At 49.6% G+C, this 19,269-nt stretch overlaps 1 protein-coding gene across 2 annotated transcripts in view; it reads left to right on the top strand.

Moving 5' to 3' along the window:
* The window catches only part of PTPRT (protein tyrosine phosphatase receptor type T), a 929,565-nt gene that overhangs the window by 363,117 nt on the left and 547,179 nt on the right, over window positions 1-19,269 (top strand). For both annotated transcript variants that reach the window (XM_054723794.1, XM_054723796.1), the window contains exon 6: window positions 5,387-5,561. In XM_054723794.1, coding sequence (XP_054579769.1) covers window positions 5,387-5,561 — 175 coding nt within the window. The remainder of the gene's footprint in view (window positions 1-5,386; window positions 5,562-19,269) is intronic.

The following is a 19,269-nucleotide window of genomic DNA, read 5'->3' on the forward strand; positions in this document are numbered from 1 at the left end:
TTGAGCCTGCAACTGGGCATGTGCCCTGACTGGGAATCAAACCATGACCTCCTGTTTCATAGGTCCACACTCAAACACTGAGCTGCACTGGCCAGGTGTGATAGTATTCTTTATGATTTCGTGTCCCTAACCCTGGGCACTGTGCCTGTTGGCTGCTCAAGGCACACAGCTCCCACTTCCCCCAGAGAAGTGCCCTGGGTCAAATGCAAACTTTCTTTCTCCCCCGACTTGGAAGGCCAGGGCCAATGCCTGACTCCCATGGGGTTCAAATGCTGGCTTCTGGCTTCAAGGTGGGATCAGCCCTGTGGTTCGCTCCACGCTCCGGACTACAGTTTGGACCACACCCTTGCTGAGCTCCTCGCCTTGCCCTCTCCTGCACCCCATCTCTCGAGAGCCCTCAGTAAGTCACTGTGCCTCAGACCCTGCTTCGGGGATCCTGAGCTGAGACACTGGGACATTTGCTCCGTTGGTTCCTAGACTCAGAGAGCCTAGAAGATGATTCCGATTTAGAACAACAGACCTAGGTCTGAAAGACTTTGAAATTTCAGAGCAAAGATATACTTACGTCTGAAAAAAATTCCAGGAGCCAGAAGAAAATTTCCAACAAACCAGAATGGTGACACGGGCCTAAGAAGGAATCTTCCCTCTGCATCACCCATGACATGCTTCCCGCTGACTTTTCCCAGGACTCGGACTTCCCTTCTGTCCTAGCATCCCCGCATTCGCATTCCTGTGCATTTACATGGCACTGATGTCTTGTTTGGCAAGGTTTGCCACCACCTTGTCTCTTGGCTGTGGTCCTATTTCAGCTCCCGGCGTAGACCCTGCTCTCCCCCTCCTGTGTCCACACAAACCTGCTCCATTGCCTATGGGCCTGGGGTTCTGAGTTCTTTCCTGCTTAATAACCCCTCCTCTTGCGTTCTCCCCTTGCAGTTCCTCTCTCTGTCTGGGGCTGAGACAGTGGCTGGGACCTGTGCTCCTTACACATTCACTCTACTTAAATCCTGTCTCCAGGTTGCCACAGCATGCTGGCCTCTGGGCCTCTCACCATCGCTGATCTTCTAGAATGCCTCCTGATCTCTATTTCTGGATTCCTGAGTTACTGCTCATCTGCCTTGACCTTCCGTCTGGGCCCGTCTCTCTGAACTTGCCCTTCATTTCTCCTTGCCCATGGTCCATCACAGCGCTGTTTCCTCTCGTGGCTCTGGGCTCTCCTGCTCATCCCTGTCCTGCTGCTGCCTGCTCCCAATATGACAAGTGTGATTACCAAAAGGCCTGTTTTCTAGAGATTTTATAAGACAACCTGCAATTTCCTATCCTTCGATGGGAGAAAGGCCAGTGGTTCAGGAGCTAGACAGAAAAATGTGAATCGTTCAGGGGGACGCGCTTAATCCTCTCTGATCCGTCTGGGTATGACATCATTAAGAAGAAAAGTAAATAATACTGGAGGAGACATCAAAATATAACTTAAACTACATGTGAAAAATGAATGTGTTGTACTTAACCAGCCCTTTGCTCTTTGCGTTAGTTTCTTATTGCTGATGTAACAATTAAACCTAGTGGCTTAAAAACAACACAAATGTATTAACTTACCGTTATGGAGGACAGAAGTCAGAGCTGGGTTTTACTGGGCTAAAAGCAAGGTGTTGGCTGGGCTGTGTTCCTTCCCTAGCTTCTGGAAGCTGCCCGAATCCCTTGGCTCCTGGCTCCTTCCTCCGTCTGCAAGCCATCAATCCTGTCTCTCTGACCTGTTTCTGTCACCACATCTTCTTTTCTGTCTCTGTCCCCTCTGACTCCCTCTTTCACACACAAGGTCCCAGGTGATAATACCGGGCCCACTTGGATAACCTCAAGGTCTTTAATCCCAGTCCCTTCTGCCATGAAGGGTGACATATTCACAGGTTCCAGGGATTCGGATGTGGACACCTTTGGGGGGATTTTCCTGCCTACCCCACTTTGCGTGGCTTACTTCACGTTAATCTGGAGAGCTCCACTAATGCCAGAATATGCCTCAGGTGCTGAGTGTTCCACACGCCTTCTCATTTATTCGTCATAATTACTCTGTCAGGTAGACACCAGGATCAAACCCGTTGCATATATGAGGAAACTGAAGCTCGGCGAAATACATTGCCTGCCCACGTTTGCACAAATTGAACATTCGATTGCGTGTTTGACGGTCAGTTCCTGTCCTGTCTTCCCCTAGCTCCATCCCTTGTCCTCTTACAGTATCTGTAACTGTAGTCTCCTGAGACTCCCTGTGACCCCTGGGGGACCTGCACATCCAGGAGGGGAGGCCTTAGATTTGGAAACAATTGCAGGTGAGGAGTTTTATACCACATTGGCTTATGTATTTATTTTGGCACACTATTTTTTTAATCTGGGTTTTTATATACTTCATTATCCTCACTAATCCATATTCTTATGAACGTGTCCCTCAGTTATTATGGTTTTCATAAATTTTATCAAGTGGATAACCATTTCAGGCTGAAGACTGGGGTCTTATTTTAGTAACGGCAAGTGACCGATATTTCTTGGGATGTGACTTGTGCTCCTTTCACTTGGCTCCCTTCCTTAGGACACCGGTTACTCGTGTGGTGGTTAGTTGTCTGGTCTCTGCTTTCTTCATCAGTTTGTCTGTCTCTCCAGTTCCTTTCATCTCTGTGTGTTGGCTCCCGGGTTCTGTTTTTCAAGCCTGGTCCCAGGTGGCTGTTTTTCTGTGGTGTTGGTCCTGCGGCCCACCCACTTCGAATGCCCTTGGAACTCTGCAGTTGGCGTTGTTTGTTTCCTGTAATTCTTCCCTTAGCTTCTCAAGGTTTCTTTTCTTTTCTTTTTTTTTTTGGTACATTTCCTTTGCCACTCACCTCGTAGCTCATGTTTCTTAGAGCCCGTGTGTCAATATCACTCTTGTTCTCTCCTTTTTTATCCTCTGAATTGCTTAGCTGTTCAAAGCCTGGGACGGAAAAGCCTGAGGAAAAGTCGGGTGTCTCCTGAGCTGTCTGGTTGGGACATTTTTGCTTATTTGCCTTCCACCTTCTACACAGCATCCCTCCCTCCAGCCCTTGTCATTGTCCTTTTTTGTGTTTTTTTTTGGCCCTCAGCTAAGGAATTGATAGCAAAATCGGTGGATCCTGGTCACACCCACACACCTGTTGCTCACACTCTCCCACATTTGGGAATGAGGGGCTCCAGGGGGTGAGTGATGGGGAAGTAGTGACCCCACATTAGAGCCACACAGGGGGTGTTTTAGGACAGGCTCTGAAGCCCAGGCCCTGCATTCAGATCCCAGCTGGGCCGCTTCCCAGCTGTGCAAACTTGGGCCTGCAGGGTCACTTCTCTGAGCTTTGGCTTCCTCGTGTACACAGACGGTGTGCGCCCACCTCAAGGGCTTTGGCGAGGCATTAATGAGAAGGCATGTAAGACAGCTCGTAATAGTGCATAGTCCCCATTAGCTTACAAAAGAAAGAAAACGGTGTCCATGCTGTTAGAGTAAGTCAGGTTAGACGACCCCCACCCATCACCCATCACTCACTCCTTTGTATCCACCACGGTGGCCCCGCAGGGCCTTGCCCAGCGGCGGGGAAAATGGGCTCTTTGGCGACTCCATCTCTTCCCAGGCATTTGGCCAACTCCTCCTCAAATCAGGGCACATCCCTGCAATTTTCCAGAATTTCCTCCATTTCCTCTGCACTATTTTGGGAAGGGAGGTGTGGTGGGAGCCTGGGCGGTTCTCCATTGTCTGATTCTACTTGTGCCCCGAGGCAGGTGGTTGGCAGGTTCAGCCCCAATGAGCTTCCTTCCCCTTCCATTTCCTGGTGGTGTTGTTTTTTAATCATTTTGTTGCTCAGTTTCTGGTGTGGGAGGGGCTTGTGACTACCTCATATACTGCCAGGGCTTTTCACAAATACCAGTTATTTTATTATTTTCAAGTATAAAAACAGTACATGTTTGAGGCATAAAGCCCCAAGAATGCCAAAAAAGTCAGTCACTGTCACCTGCAATCAACCTGTCTAGTCCGGAACAAGTCCTTGGCTTCCGGCTCACTGCTTCCCTGGGGTCCCACCTCAATCCTCTGGTCCCACCCATTGCAAGGTGGCTCTACCCTCTCTGGGTTCCAGTCCTGACACCTCACCACGGGGGCGATGGAAGATGACATGGATGAACGTGGGCCATGCATGTGGTGGAACTGTTTTCTCAGTGCAGGAAATGATGAAGACTTGGGGACATGGGAAAACTGATAAATCACAAGGCTTTCCTAAATCAACCAGACAATTAAAACATGCAATTTGACTTTTGGGGAAAATACTTAAATGAAGGCAGGCTGTGAGGAGAAGGCCTCAGTGAAAAGAATGCTCTGCTGGAAGTTGGAAACCCTGGGTTAGGGACTTATTTGCTCTACATATTTGTTTAACCTCGCCACCACGCGAGTTCTAAGAGCAGCAATAATAGACACTCGAGCAAGTCTGTGAGGATTAAAAAGGAGATTCAGGGTGCTTCGTAGATACTCAAACTGCATCTTCATGCCTGTGTCTTACCAGCTTTTATAACCTGCTGCTGTAAAAGGATCTCATTCAAACTCAGAATGTCGCCCCTAAGATTCAGGAGGGTCAAGACAAAAACGCTTGTGCAGTCACCTCTGCCTAGTCGAGAGGTTTCCTGGCACGGTGCTGGCGATGAAAAGAACAAAGCCCTGCTCTCCGGGAGCTGCCAGGACGCAGTGGGAAGTTTGTGCCACACACAGAGAGTGACTAGCTCCCAGAAGGTGGTGTGACAGTCGGGGGAACTTACCCGAGAACGCGATGAGCCGGACTGGGTGTTAAGGGAGAGGGAGTATCACTACGGACACAGGAGATCCCAGGCAGAGGAAAGAGCATATGCCATGGAGGGGGGGCGGGGTGCTGAAAAGCCCCCATCCATACTCCACCCTGGGGACAGGTTGGTCCTTGGTGGGTGGGACTCAGAGCCTGTGTTCGGGGCACCAGGACTCCAGTGTGAGACTGGGGGCCAGGCTGTTTTTGATCACTTCATGGGTTGGGTTTTGACTAATCGGTGTCTGTCTTCGGAGGAACTGTGTGGATCCTGCTTAAGAGGTGAAAGAAAATGGGAGGAAGGTTAAGTGTCTAAGTGCCAACCCCCAAGTGCAAGCTGAGCAAGGAGCCAGGTGTTTAGAAGCGGCCTGTGCCCTCTCGCATCTGCCCTCTTGAATCAGCTCAGCAACAGTGTATATTCCTGAATCAGCCAGCCATGGAAACCCCTTATTATGGAAAGCCACGCCTGCCCCCTCCCCCACAGCCTTCCAGGGCGTGGGATGGGTGGAGCCTTCAGGCTCCAGGTCACCTGGGAGCACGTGATGATAATGATTTCTCCTCTCCCTTCCTCTGTCCTGCAGCAATGGAACGGCAGGGACACAGCCCTCATGGTCACCCGCGTGGTCAACCACAGGCGCTTCTCGGCCACGGTCAGCGTGGCGGACACTGCCCAGCGGAGCGTGAGCAAATACCGCTGCGTGATCCGCTCGGACGGTGGCTCTGGCGTGTCCAACTATGCTGAGCTGATCGTGAAAGGTGAGTGCCAGCAGCCCTGCCTCCCTCCACCTGGTGGGTGTAGGTTTCTTAGCTAAAACCCTTGCAAAGGAGGGATAAAGGGGCCTTTGCTCATCTGCTGCTTCTCCTCCTCTCATTCAGGAGCAATAGACACAACTTCCAATCCCACCTCCCCCTCCCAAAAGAGAGACACTGTTGGAAAGCCATGCAATATTGCATTGTTATTCAGAGTTAGGTCTTACATGTAGGATCTGTATTTTAAAGACTGGGCATATATAACGTAGAAGACATCTCCGAATTCGGCTTCATGTTGTACTTAAAGTTAGAAGAATCCACATCCTTGTGTCTTGGTGGCATTTTGTTGAAGCGTTCAGAGAATATAATCGTTTCTGAGGGATTTTTTTTTTTTAATATTGAAAACATGATATAAATGACAGTATTTTGGAAGGACTTTTGAAATAAGTAATCCCTCGTCCCACTGGCCTTGATTTAATTCTTTTCAGTTTTCTTGTTCACCTTGTAGTAGCATTGATACACCTCTATTGCAATATGCACATTGCTTCCCTTTCTGCTTTTCAAGGAGCTGGATATCCCGCTTATTCTTGGAAGGCTGTGTAATCTTGGTTATAACGCTTAGTGGCTGTATACTATTTCACCTAGTATTTTCAAATCTGTTTGTACGCCTTTAGGTAATTCCAGGTGTTTTTGTTTTTGCATCTTTCCTCTGTGCGTGCAGCAATTAACTCCTCAACTGTGTTCCTCAGAAGAGAACATTTTTATTCTATTGAGCAGGATTATTCCCTGGGATAAATTCCCTGGGGGCAGAGTTGGTGGGCCAAAGAATATGAGCATTGTTATGGATTTTCTTTGTATGCAATATTGCTTCTGCAAAAAACGGTTTGACAGGTAACACTGGCAACAGCAGCATATGAATGTACTCATTTCCCAGCGTTATGTTCACCGATTAAAATTTTAATATAGCATAATTTAGTGGTGAAATAATGAAGCTGTTCTTCTCGTGTTAGCTGTAGAATGGTACCTGGTGTGTTTGAAGGTAAAAACATGATCACCCCCTCGCCCCCAGAAGGCTCCTGAGTGCGTTTCCTTGGCTGGTATGAAACCCTTGCCCTCTATTTGCTGGCCCCATGGAACTGGTGGCCTGGCCTGGGCCAGGCTGGGGTTTGCAGTCTGGGATTCTCTCTCCTGGGCTGTCCTCACTCTGTGTGTATTCATTCACATGGCTGACTCCCCGCTTCCCTGGCCCCCCCATTCTGGTGATTGCATTCTTACATCACCCTGTCTTTTTTTCTACATAGCAACATCACACTTCAAAATTATGATTTTCCTTTGTTTCCTGGTAATTTCCTGTCTCATCCTTCAGGATGTAAGCTCTGTGAAAGGAGGTTCATGGTTCACAGTAAGTCCCCGGAGCTTAGCGGAGAGGAGAGCCTGGCCCAAGTGCTGAGCACCAGAACCATATCCATATGAAATCGCGTGTTTGCCTGTGTGGACCTGCACAATCCTTTGTTACATCAGGCTCACCCTTAAAACATTTGTTGAATGATGGATGAGTGAATGGATTATTGGCCTCAGCAGGAATTCATTTCATCGCCGTAATGCCGTGAACACTTAGGCTGAAGATCAACAAATTAGGTAGTCATGAGCAAAACAACCAAGAGGGGGAAAAAAAACATCTTTAAAATCGTTTATATCGAGTGCCATTACCATAGAAAAGAAACCATCATTTTGATTGCATTAGGCTTCTATCTTTGGGTTTTTTGGTGCCAGTAGATTGATTTGTGTGACAAGTGGCCTTTGCAGGCCTTTCAGGCACTCAATGAATATGTAATTTCCTGAGCTGTCCCCTCTGGAGCTCATTATGCCTTTTGTGCGGTGGCCTCCACACTGGAATAGAAGCCCGCGGGACGGCGGACTGTGTGGTCTCACGCTCTCCGCACTTGCCACGTGCCAGGCACAGAGTTGGTCCCGAGAGGGAGGTGAATGACTGAGAGAGCTAGTGTAGCTTTCTGCACTTTCACATCAGATGGATGGAACCCAGTTGTGGGGGAGGAGGTCCGGAAGGCCAAATGCAGAGAACTTTGGGGACAGGATGTGAGTCCCGTGGTGAATCATCGTTGCCTTTATTTGGAGGGGTGGCCGGGGTTGAGGGGACAGTGATCGATCCTCGGCTGGCTGTGCAGGCGGGGCCAGAGTTCAGCGTGCAGGGAGCCGTGTGCTGGCCACGTTTGTGAACCAGATCTAGCAGCCACTGCCGCTCTGAACCCCTCACCTGCAGCCCCCTCTGCTCTGCTTTAAGAGAGGTGCTGGGTGGCCTCCTTCCCAGTCTGCTTCCAATGGCGATGACAGGTAGGTGCTCCCTGTAACCGGGTCCCTTTTGATTACACCTTGATGGAATCCTTTATGGGCTATCACTTTTTTAGTGCTCATCCCTCCCCCCCGCCCCGGTGTGTTTTCTTCCTTTTTATATGCAGCTGGTGGGAAGGTAGAAGCTGGACACCTGACCCAGGTGCTGATTGCTATTCATGTGGCCTTGACGCAGTCATTTAAGGCTGCCTCTGCAAAGTGGGGACCAGAGCTCTCTCCTCACACACTCGTGTGCTGAGCATTTAAAAGGGAGGGAGAAAATATAAAGTGGGCCCAATGTGTGTTTGGGAACATTTGGGTCATGGAGTCCACACTCGGTTGGGCGCCCTAGCCTACTCCCTTCTCCACCATTGCTAAGCCAGAAATCTGGGACAAAGGGAAAGTGGCTTTTTCTACCTGAGCTCTGCCTCTGACTATGTGGTCCCCACTCCACCTGGCATCATTCATTCAGAACTCAGGGTTGGGAAGTCATTGTGCCAGGGGGTGGCAGGATCTGGCGGCCACTCTGATGGCGTTCACAGTGGGTTCTTGCCCTGGGCCAAGCCGTGAGGCCCAGCCTGTGTCTCTGTCACTTCACACACAGGCATGCTTTGGGCTGCCTTGCTCACAGCTATCCTGGGACTGTGAGCATCTGTGCTTCAGAAGACGCCACCTAATTTGAGTGCAGGGGATATCAAATGCTCAGCGCGACACACAGATCGAAATGAAAGCAAATTGGAATTACTTAATTCTGAAGGGCTGTTTATTGAGTTGTGATAACGTATCTGGGTATATATTAGATTGCTCTGTAATTGAGGTTTCGCTCAATTGACAATCCAGCCCCTTGACCTACCTGTTTCAGACCAGTGTTCACGAATGTGCTGATTTTCTTCTCATTCCTGGGTCTCCAACTCTCTTTGATTTCAAGGCATCTTAAGTTATCCCAAGGATGTAGTTCTCTTCGATCAAAGTGATGCAGACATGGTCCTGATGAAAATTCCTTAATATAAAAACAATGTGTCATGGGTAGTGATTTTTAAATCTGGCTCCCAGCTCCATTTAACAACCGTCCATGGGCCCAGAGCCCTGTTATCAGTATGCAGATTAGCACTCAGAAGAAATCTAATACTGCTGCTGAGTCAGATGTTCTGATTTAAGTAATGATGCGACTTCCTGCCCGGGCAGCTGGGTAGTTTCATGCGTAGGGATTTGGATGTAACCACACTTCCAGTCTCAGTCCTGGCCTGAGATCATGTATTCACTCGGGGCCTCAATTTCCTCATCTGTTCAATGGGGGTGATTATATTTAATTGGGTCCTTATGAGAGGAAGACATTATATGTATAGATCCTGGCACCAAGTGGACACGCATGCAGTTACAGCTGTCACTGTCCATAATCATATTTTACTGCCATAATAAGGGGTGGTACCTGAGTAGGTTGTTCATGTTTCCTTGTCCTGCTTAAAGGAATGATGAGCTGTACTGTAGAGATTTAAATTTACCGTATTTTCTGGCGTATAAGACGACTGGGCGTATAGAAGATTTTCCTGGGTTAAAAAGTCGTCTTATAAGCCGGAAAATATGGTAGTTCTCTTCAGGTCTCTTTCTCCTCTCCTCCTCTGAAATGGGATTGATGTCATCAAATGCAGCATATTGGTCAAAATCAGTTTCAGAAAGGCTTTATTTATGTTGCACTGTCTTGCTTTTAATTTAAAAAAATTAAAAATTTAAAAAATATAGTTCCAGTATTTAAATCCCTCTTGAAATAGTCTCAGGTTTGGCCACTTTGAGCCTGCACCGGTGGATAAGAGTGGCCGCTCCATTCTGGGGCGTGTGTTCTACACTCGCTCACTGCCCAGACTTGGCCTGTTTTGCTCACATAACTACTAGTCTAATTGCTTTAGGCCCATGGTCGGCAAACTGCGGCTTTCGAGTCACATGCGGCTCTTTGACCCCTTGAGTGTGGCTCTTCCACAAAATATCACGGCCTGGGCGAGTCTATTTTGAAGAAGTGGCGTTAGAAGAAGTTTAAGTTTAAAAAATTTGGCTCTCAAAAGAAATTTCAATCGTTGTACTGTTGATATTTGGCTCTGTTGACTAATGAGTTTGCCTACCACTGCTTTAGGCATTTGAGTTTCCAGCCTCAGGTTTAGGGATTTCATGGCTGGAGTAGCTGACTTGTCTCTGTCTTCATTTGTGTAATAGTTTATTGAGCCCAGCTATGTGTCGGGTAGTGTGATAAGCTCATCGTGTACTGGAAAGATTGGTACAAACCTATAACGCATGGCCATCTGGTTTGTGTCTGGCACCTGCTACACTCTCTTACTAATCCCACCAACCACGCTTTGATATACGTGCTGTTAGTATCTCCCTTGTGCAAATGAAAGAGTGGTGACTCAGAGAGGTTAGGTAACTTTCCCAACATCACAGAGCTGGTATGGGGCAGAGCTAGGATTTAAACCCAGACCTGCTTGTGCCTCAGATCCTGCTCTTTCTTATACCACATTTATTACAAAATCCAACATGGGAGGCCCTGTAATTGGGTGTGAGCTGAGGAAAAACAGAGGGTGGAATAACTGATACAGTTGGGGAGGGTCGGAAGGCTTCTAAGCGCGGCCCCATCCACGCTGGACAGCCTGGGTCACAGTTGTGAGACATGAGTGGGTGGCAATGTTCGAGGCTGGGAATGTAGGCAGGGGGCATTTGAAGAGTAGAGTTGGATCTTTATTCTGTGGAAGTCAGAGGGCTCTGATGGTCCACGACAGTAGTGCACACACTCTCTTGAGCTGGACCTCTGCATCCATCTCTTCTCTCCGCTGGTCCTGCCTGTGCCCAGTGGAAAGTCACTCTCAGGCAGGTGGCCTTGGCGAAAGGCGTTGCCTGTGTTTGGAAGAGGAGTGAAGGTCAGAGGCATACGGGATTGGGACCTCCAGAAGCCGACTTGGCAGGGACTCTAGTGAAAGAGGTTTATTTGGGGGATTGACAGGTGAGACAGGGAGCAGGGAAGTCCTTAAAGAGGCATTTTCAAGCAAGTGACCACGGAGGGCATCTAGAGCTCAGTGCTGGGGGCACGTTCGATGTTGTGCGGACTCCGGAGGCGTGAGGGAGGCGGGGTATTTGTATGCTCACCTCCACTGTTCACTGGGGCAGTAACTTCCTGGCACTGCTGGCTCGTTCCACAGGGCACAGAGGGGAGCTCCCGGGGCTCCGGAGAAAGCCCAGGCCATCGAGGCTCAGACATGACAGGGAAGTTGGCTGCACTGAGGCCTGGGAGGCGGAAGCGGGATACAGCAGCTCCTGCTCCAGGGATCCTGTGGCAGCTGCAGCCTTTGAGGGGACGGGCTGCTGGCCACCGCCTGATCAGTGGGAGCAGCCGTGGGGAACGTGTGCTTAGAGAAGAGGCAGAGCCAGCAGCCGCCCTGGACAGCCCTGAAGCCCTGTAAAGGCTGCCTTCAGAACTGGACTTGGAGCATCCACCCATCCCTGTTCTCTGCCAGCTCTCAGAGGACAGAACTCTGGGGCGGGGGGGGGGGGGGGCAGGAGAGGGGGGCTGTATCGCTCAGCAGGCTGAGAGCAGGCTTGGGGAAAAGAGCCTGGGCTGGGCGCTCTCCCTCCAGGGAGCACACCCGTGCCATTCCCTTCCCCACCGGCACATCCCTCCCCCTAGGCATGTATCCCCTAACCTCTAAGTCCCCATGAGACTTGCAACCAGGGGAGCAATGGGCAGTGGCAGCTCATCCTGGACTAACCCCCTGAACCTGTCTCCAAGCCCCCCTTTTCTCGGACTTGTCAGTGAGCCAAAGCAGCCCTGCCTAGGCTCTCCTATTGCTTCTTCTATGCCCTTCCTTGTTTCACGGTCTAAGTATAGTCCATCAATTCTCGTTTGCTTATCTACACGCACACACAAAGAGCCGGGGCTGGAATCTGGCGTCTGCCCTGTAAATCCGCTTCCTAGTTTGTCCAGAACCCTACCACTTCACCACCTCTATGTCCAGGGGTTGGCAAACCTCTCCTATACAGGGCGTGAGAGTCCTGTACAGTATTTTCAGCTTTGTGTTCCAAGTACTCAACTCTGTGGTTGTAGCACAAGCAGCCATAGAAAATGTATAAATGAATGAGTGTGGCTGTGTGCCAATAAAACTTTATTTACAGAAATGGGCAGAGGGCTGGATTTGGTTCCCTGGCCAGGACAGTTTGCTAATCACTGCACAGGATCCCACCCCATCACTGCCCTTTTCAATTGAAAGACTATGCCGGATTCTGCCCTGCTCTACTCTTACCCCTGAGTCTGTTCTCCATGCAGCAGCCTGAGTGATAATTTGAAAACAAGTGAAATCATGGTATTTCCTTGCTCAAAACCTATCACACTCAGAATGAAGTCCAGCTTTCCTAATTTGGTCTCTAGATCTGGCCCCTCTCTGTCTGATTCCTGGTCCCCCCACCCTATATCTGTCCTTTCATTCTCTTCTCTAGCTACACTGGCCAATTTCTTCTTCCTCAAACCACATTGAGATAGTTCTGACCTCAGGACCTTTGTACTTGATGTTCTCTCTTTGCCTGAAATGTTTTTTTTTTTTAGGTAATAATGCAGCTCATTTGTTTTGTTCACTGTAATCTCTGCTCAGACATTAGCTTCTCAGAGAGTCTCCCCTGGCCACCTTTAGCTGAAACAGCTCCCATCCCTACTCTTGTAACCAGGGTGCTGTGCTGTGGTTTTCTTCCTCGCTCTTACCACTGCCTGCCGTTGTCATTTAGGTCTGTGTATTCCCTGAACGCTTACAGGAAGACACTGTTGGGCCCACAACACCTGGGGTGGTAGTTGGCTTATCAAAGGGACTTAAACATTTGCTATATCCAATGGAGAGGTCTCACGTCCCTACTTCACGGAGGCAGTAGCATCTTCGACTCCTCCTCATGTCTTCCTGTCTCTAAGCTTCTCATTGTTTCTTGAACTCCTACCTTTAAACATGTTGCATCTCCTTTATGGGTGCCTCTCTGTCGTTTCCTTCATGTATTTTTTCTTCATTATTTTTGTCCTAGTTATGGAAGCTGGAAGCTTTGTAATTCCCTGTGTCCCTCCTCTGGCCTTATTTGTTATTCCCTGTGTCCCTGCTCTGGTTGCAACGTTGGGGTCTCAATTGACTGCCCCCCCTTCCCCCCGTGCTCTTATCCAGTCTGCCACGTTGCCATGCTGGTGGAGGATTGAAAACCGCTAGGCTTTCTTTAATGCCTGTCAGGGAAGGCTGGCCTCGGGGTGAGCCCTCCCTGTTCCCCCTGAGTCCTGCCCACTGGAGTAAACCTGCTCCCTCTCACATCTAGACATTTAACACCTTTTCATGTCAGACTTAACCCACCTCCTCCTCCCACTCTATGCCTGACCTTGGCTTTCCTGGCAGATACTATTTCAGGGAAACCTCAGCGTCTTCATCTGCTCTGCAAGCTTCATTCTCTGTAGAAAAATATCCTGATGATCGGGATCTGGTTTTTTCTCTTTCATCAGTCATGATTTTTATTCATGGGTGACATCAATTGTTTTTTAACCACGGCTGCCTTTCACAGGCACACATAGATTGCAACTCGGAGGTCTTGGGTTCAAACCCTGATTTATTCCCCATCTTAGCTATGTGAATTGGGAGCATCATTTCATGGCCCCCTCATTATAAAATGGAGCAACAGTGCAGCTCTAGACTCGGGACAGGGGCCATGGGTAGGTCCATCCTCTGTGAACAAGGTGCTGCCCACGTGTTGATGCTGGTCTGCACCGATCTCTCAGCCCTGCATTTGCAGCTGCCAGTCTTAGCCCCTGACTCCTGACTCCTGGATGATGTCACCGTTAGCTTTTCATGGGAAGAGACAAAGGACAGATGGGAGGAACGTGGGAAACTTAACTAGAATATGTATGTGTGTGTTGGTGGAGGGAGAACCAGGAGATACATATGTATCTTGTATTCTATATGGGCACAAAGACCAGCTTATTTTTGAAAAAGCGTACATGTGGATAAATAAAACCTGACGAGTATTGGTTTCCTTGAATTATTTTGACTTCTTCATCAGCGGCAAGCTGATGTGTTGCATTCACACTTTTAACGCATTTGGAAATTAAATCAAACAGCAAATTGCATTAAATTCTCATTCGCTTGGAACATTACCCTCCTGTGTTCAAATGGAAGAATTATCTGGGGTATGGAATGAGCTGTGAGGGCTGGAGTTAGCTAACACTGTGGGCCATTTATTGCACGCCAGACACTGCCCTGGATGTTCCACACGGATTCCATTTCATCCTCGCGTGTTCCCTGGACCTGGGGGGGATGCTGAGACCTAGTTACCCAGCCTCCTTAGGGTCTTAACTGCCCGAGGTCCTGTGATTGATACTACTTGCTGGCTCTCCTAATGCGAATTTTCCATAATGTTCTATTCTGTAGCAGATACACACAGACTATTGCTTCTGAGGACCTAAGTTTCAGGCGCAGTCAGGCTCCGTGAAACCGTGGGCCCCAGATTCGGAAGGATGCTCCGGGTCACTGCCTCTGTCCCCGACTGGAGCCCAGTTCACTCTGAAATGTGACAGCCTCTGCCTCCCCCACCCCGGTCCTTAACTGAGGGTGATCTTGTCCCAAAGGGGACGTTTGGTAATGCCTGGAGGCCTTTTGCGTGGTCACAGCTGGGAAGGAAGTACCAGCATCCTAGCGAGTGGAGGCCAAAGACGCTGCTGACCTCTCTCCGATGCACAGGACAGGCTCCATCAAGAGGATTATCCAGCACCAAAGGCCATTCACTGGGCTGAGTGAGGTCGAGAAACCCTGACCCAGAGCTCCTCCCATGGGAGGTGTCTGTGCCCCTGATGCTCTCGTGTTCACCTGTAATCCTGTGGGCTTCTGGCCAGGTGGGGCGTGGGGTGTGGGAGGAACAAGGTAGAGCTAGGTATGTGGCCATGAAGAAGGGATTCAGCTTCTCTGAGGCCCAGTCTCTGTCTGGAAAATTGGCATTTGACTCTGGTTTATGCTGACTAGTGGTTCTGGGCCTCCTGCCTTCTGTCTTCTCACTACCCACGGAGACCCGGAAAAAGGAGCGTGCAGGACTGGGAATGTGATGCTCCTGCTGACGCCCAGGCCAGTCAAGCTGCTCCACGTCTACCAAACACATGAGCCTCCCCTTCCACCATGCGGAGTTATGATTCAGAGGCAGCTGCCTAACCAGGGACTACATTTCCCGGCCGGCCTTGTTCTCAGTAAGACCATGTGATTTGTTCCTTAAAGGAAGGTGAGCGGAAGTCCGGCAGGTCTTTTCAGAGCCAAAGTGGTAAAAAAGTAGGGAGTCATTGTCCACATGCTCCTCGCCGTCTTTGGTTGGATGACGTAGACAGCTCTAGAAGGTGACAGAGTCAAAATACCAATCTTGCGTTCCTGAATCTCTTTGTGGAGAAAAATTGCCTGTGAAGCGGGTCTGTTATTTAAACAATCATAAACTATTCTTCTGTTAAGCTACTATGCCTTGGGGTTTGTTACAGCAGCTAGCTTTATACTAATTAATACAAGTTGGATCAAGAGAAGTCATTAGCCAGCTCTCCAGGCTAGAAAACTTTCTAACCTACTTCAAAGGAGATGAGAAGATACTTTTTCCCTCTCCCACTAATACCGGGCTCAGCACTCCAATTTCAGTACAGCCCGAAATCTGGAAAATTATCCTTTTTTTGTCAGGTATTGCTTTTTTGAAAAGATAAAGTATCTCTTCCTAACCATTATTAATTGATGTAGAATCTACAAATTCCAGAATAACATGGGAGGGCAGACAGTGTGTGTTTATGGGAAGGAAAGGGGTTGGGATGGCCTTGGCTGTGGCCGTGAAGCCCAGAAACTATGGGAGTGTAGGACACCAGCCATATGTGAGGGAACGGGAGGGCAGAATATCTGGGTAGGGGCTGGTCTGGGGCTCTGGCCCCTGGAGCACCTGATGTATGAGGCAGATGTCCAGGTGAACTGTCCGAGTCAGCCCAGCTGGCCTGGGTCTGTCCTTATGCCCAGACTCCCCCAACACACCACCTCTTCAGCTGAGGTCACTTCACCAACTGGGGATGGGGAGAGGGAGCAGAGTAAAAGCATTTTGCATTTCCAAAACAAGTACCACCCATTGTTTGGATAGGATCCTCCTGAAGAAATCATGGCAACACATTTATGCATAAAAGCTAGAGCAATAAGCAGGAGGCAGATGCCAAAAAAAAAAAAAAAAGTCAGCAACTGGGAGGTGGGCACAGTGGATTCAAATGTAAACAATGGGGTTCATTATGTTCACGTTGTGCTGTTTATTTTTTAAAGAACATTTTTGTTGATTTCAGAGAGGAAGAGAGAGAGAGAGAGTGAGAGAGAGAGAGATAGGAACATCAGTGATGAGAGAGACTCATTGATTGGCTGCCTCCTTCACATCCCACGAGCCCGCAACCTGGGCATGTGCCCTGACCGGGAATCGAACCATGACCTCCTGGTTCATAGGTGGATGCTCAACCACTGACTGAGCCATGCCGGTCAGGCCACATTTTGCTGTTTATAAACTCACCTGCATGTCCCCGTCCAGGATGTGCTGCCTCCCTGATCCAGGGAAAGCAGAGCCAGTGCTCAGGGGGGCGTCTAGCTTAGAGGGGAGGTAGCCTCCATTCTGCTCCTAATTAGATATGGATGACCATTTCTCTGGACCTCAACCTCTTCATTTATCAGATGAGAGGGTTGTATTATACAAGTGTGTTTCAAACTTATTCCCCACTTAGGCAATAGAAAGCCTTCCTAAAATAATACAAAAAAACAAAACAGATGACTCAGCCCTGCAGAATCATGGGGCTCCTGGAACAGTTTGAAGGCTGTTTCCCCACCACCTGGCAGGTGCATTTCTTTGCTTCTTTAAAGGTTTGTGTGTATGTGTGTGTGTGTGTTTTCCCCCCTTAATGCATATGATCCTCCTCCTCTTTCATGGTGCTCTGAGCCCTGGTAGAAAACGAGGCTGGGATTTGGTCTCTCTCTTTTAAATGAAGTGTCTTGCGCCCACTTTTTGCTAATAAAGTAGCAGGCAGTTGTGTTAGATGCGTATCTAGAGGCAGATGTGACTCGCTGTGGCCCTGTAACTGGAACTTCCTTTCTGATGGAACTCAGACTGGTGGGGGTGAGGGGGGAGCGGGCAGTTATTGGCAGAGCAGCTCATCACACGTTCTTAGTGAGGAAAAGCCTCCTTGTGCAGCTCAGCAGCAGCCACTGTGCCCTGTGACTTGCTATCCAATCTCTCACACGTGTGCGTGGGGAGCTGCTGGGCCCTGGGAGGTGGCCTGTGGCTTGCTGCTGCTTAGTGAGCAGTTGAAATGCCCCTTCTGAGGGGAGGCCAGGAGGCTGCACTTGAGATGCAGGCAGGGCCGGGGCTGGTGCCTGGTTCTGCCCGCTTTTTGCTGTTGAATTAAACTTGGCCAGTGACCAAGTCCCAGTTTCTCCATGTGTAAAGGGAAAGAATGATGCTACTTGCCTTAAATTTTCTGAGTGAAATAATGTATGGAAATTACAGAGGGTAGGACTTACTTCCTGCTAGTTGGGGAAGTTCCAAGATTCTTGTGACAATGTTAGTTGGTCCCTGTGCCATTTATTTTTTTCTTCCTGGGTAGGCAGGAGTCCTGCATCCAGGGACAGCCCTAGGAATGGGTGCTTAAGTGGTAGACACCCTTCCAGGCCAGCCCCTTGTCTTTCCCTGTCCTGTTGTGACATCGGGGCCCACATGTTGAGCAGGCATCTCCAGTGGAAGCCGGGGCCCCTGACTGATGTGTGGAGCCCAGCACCACCCCACCCATAACCTTGGGCTATGACGTGAATGAGCAATAGCTGAACCAACCACAATTAATCCAAATCATGCAGGTGGGACAGGTGGGACTGCCAGGAGCCTCTGTCCATTACCATGGCCCTTCCTGCCTTGATGGCTTACGGATCTCATTCTAAGGTTCCCACCTGTGTGGTGGGCCGAGGTCCATAGCATCAGGGTAGCACTAGCTCCCACTCGGCATTTCGTGGGAGCCCAAGAGTGATCACGGGGTTTTCTGTGTCTGGCCTCACTGTGAGGGGAGTAGCTCATCCTGTCTGCCCCACACCACTGGGACGGACTGGCCAGAAGGCTGCTCTTTCTCCGAAGGCCTTGCTACCACAGGTGCATCTGTAGTCACCCAACCCCTGTGGCTTTTCTTTGGGGACACTGAGCTGACCGCCTCTTTGCCCTTCACCTTTCTTTCCCTAACTAAATGAATGCGTGACCCAGCAAGCTTGCAGGGGCAAGGGTGACTCTCCCGGATGTCTTTGCATGTCTGCTGAATCCTAGGCTCTAGTGACCTTCTTCCTTGACATCTGTGATAAGCGGGGATGAGGGAACTCTGCAGGATGCCTTCCTCCTAGGCCTGACCCAGGAGTTGGCTGAGTATGGACTTGGTCCTATTGCCTGTGCCTAGGGAACCTACCCTTATGGCCCCGACCCACCTTACCCTCCCCGCCCCCTGCCTCTTATCCAGCCGTGACTGTAGCTCCTGTCCCTGATGTCATCGGGGGCAGCCACACCATTTCCAGAAGGCACCAGAAGCAGCTCACACGTTATCTCTGTATACACAAGGGGGCCCATGCCAGGTGTTGTTGGGGTTGGATCCGAGAAGAGCTCTTAGTCCCAAATTTATCTCCAACTGGGATGCCACCAGAAGTTATCCTGCCCTTTAAAATTCGGGTAGAATGAGCTTTCTTTCAAATTTTTGCACATTCCCAGGGCCTCATATTATGGTCACTTTTGACTTTAATCCCACTCCTGCTGGTTTTTAATCCCAGTTACCTCTCCTTATACATTCTCTCTGCTTTGCCTTCCTCCTTTTCCCAACACACACACACACACACACACACACACACACACACACACACACACACTGTGGTATAGCAGACTTTTGAAGATTTAGGGCAAGAGAAGAAATTTAACAGCACAGCAGTGCCAATGCTGCAACATGGGATGTGAGGTTACCGTACGGGGTGCGCGTGCTCTGGCAAGCGCTCTCGCCACCCCATGAGGAAGTTCTTGTAGCTGCTGCCTCCTATGAAGGCCTGCCCCCCACCAAGCTGCCCTGGCCCTCCTCTCTTGCTTCCTGGGAAGCTCTGGGCAGAGCCCTCTGGCAGCGGAGAGTTGCCTTGGGACCCATTTGCACAGCTTATTCCCTCTAGCACCACTCGCCAGTTACTCCCCCACTGGCTTTGGATTAATTCCCTCGGGCAGTTGTAGGAGCCTCCCTTGCCTCCGTTTTGTATCTCAGTAACAGGGCCCATTTCACTGCCCAGGTGGAACCCCACTCTCGCCTCAATCACTGACACCTACCTAG

This window comes from Eptesicus fuscus, chromosome 12, assembly GCF_027574615.1.
Source record: "Eptesicus fuscus isolate TK198812 chromosome 12, DD_ASM_mEF_20220401, whole genome shotgun sequence".
In the NCBI taxonomy this organism is placed as follows: domain Eukaryota; kingdom Metazoa; phylum Chordata; class Mammalia; order Chiroptera; family Vespertilionidae; genus Eptesicus; species Eptesicus fuscus.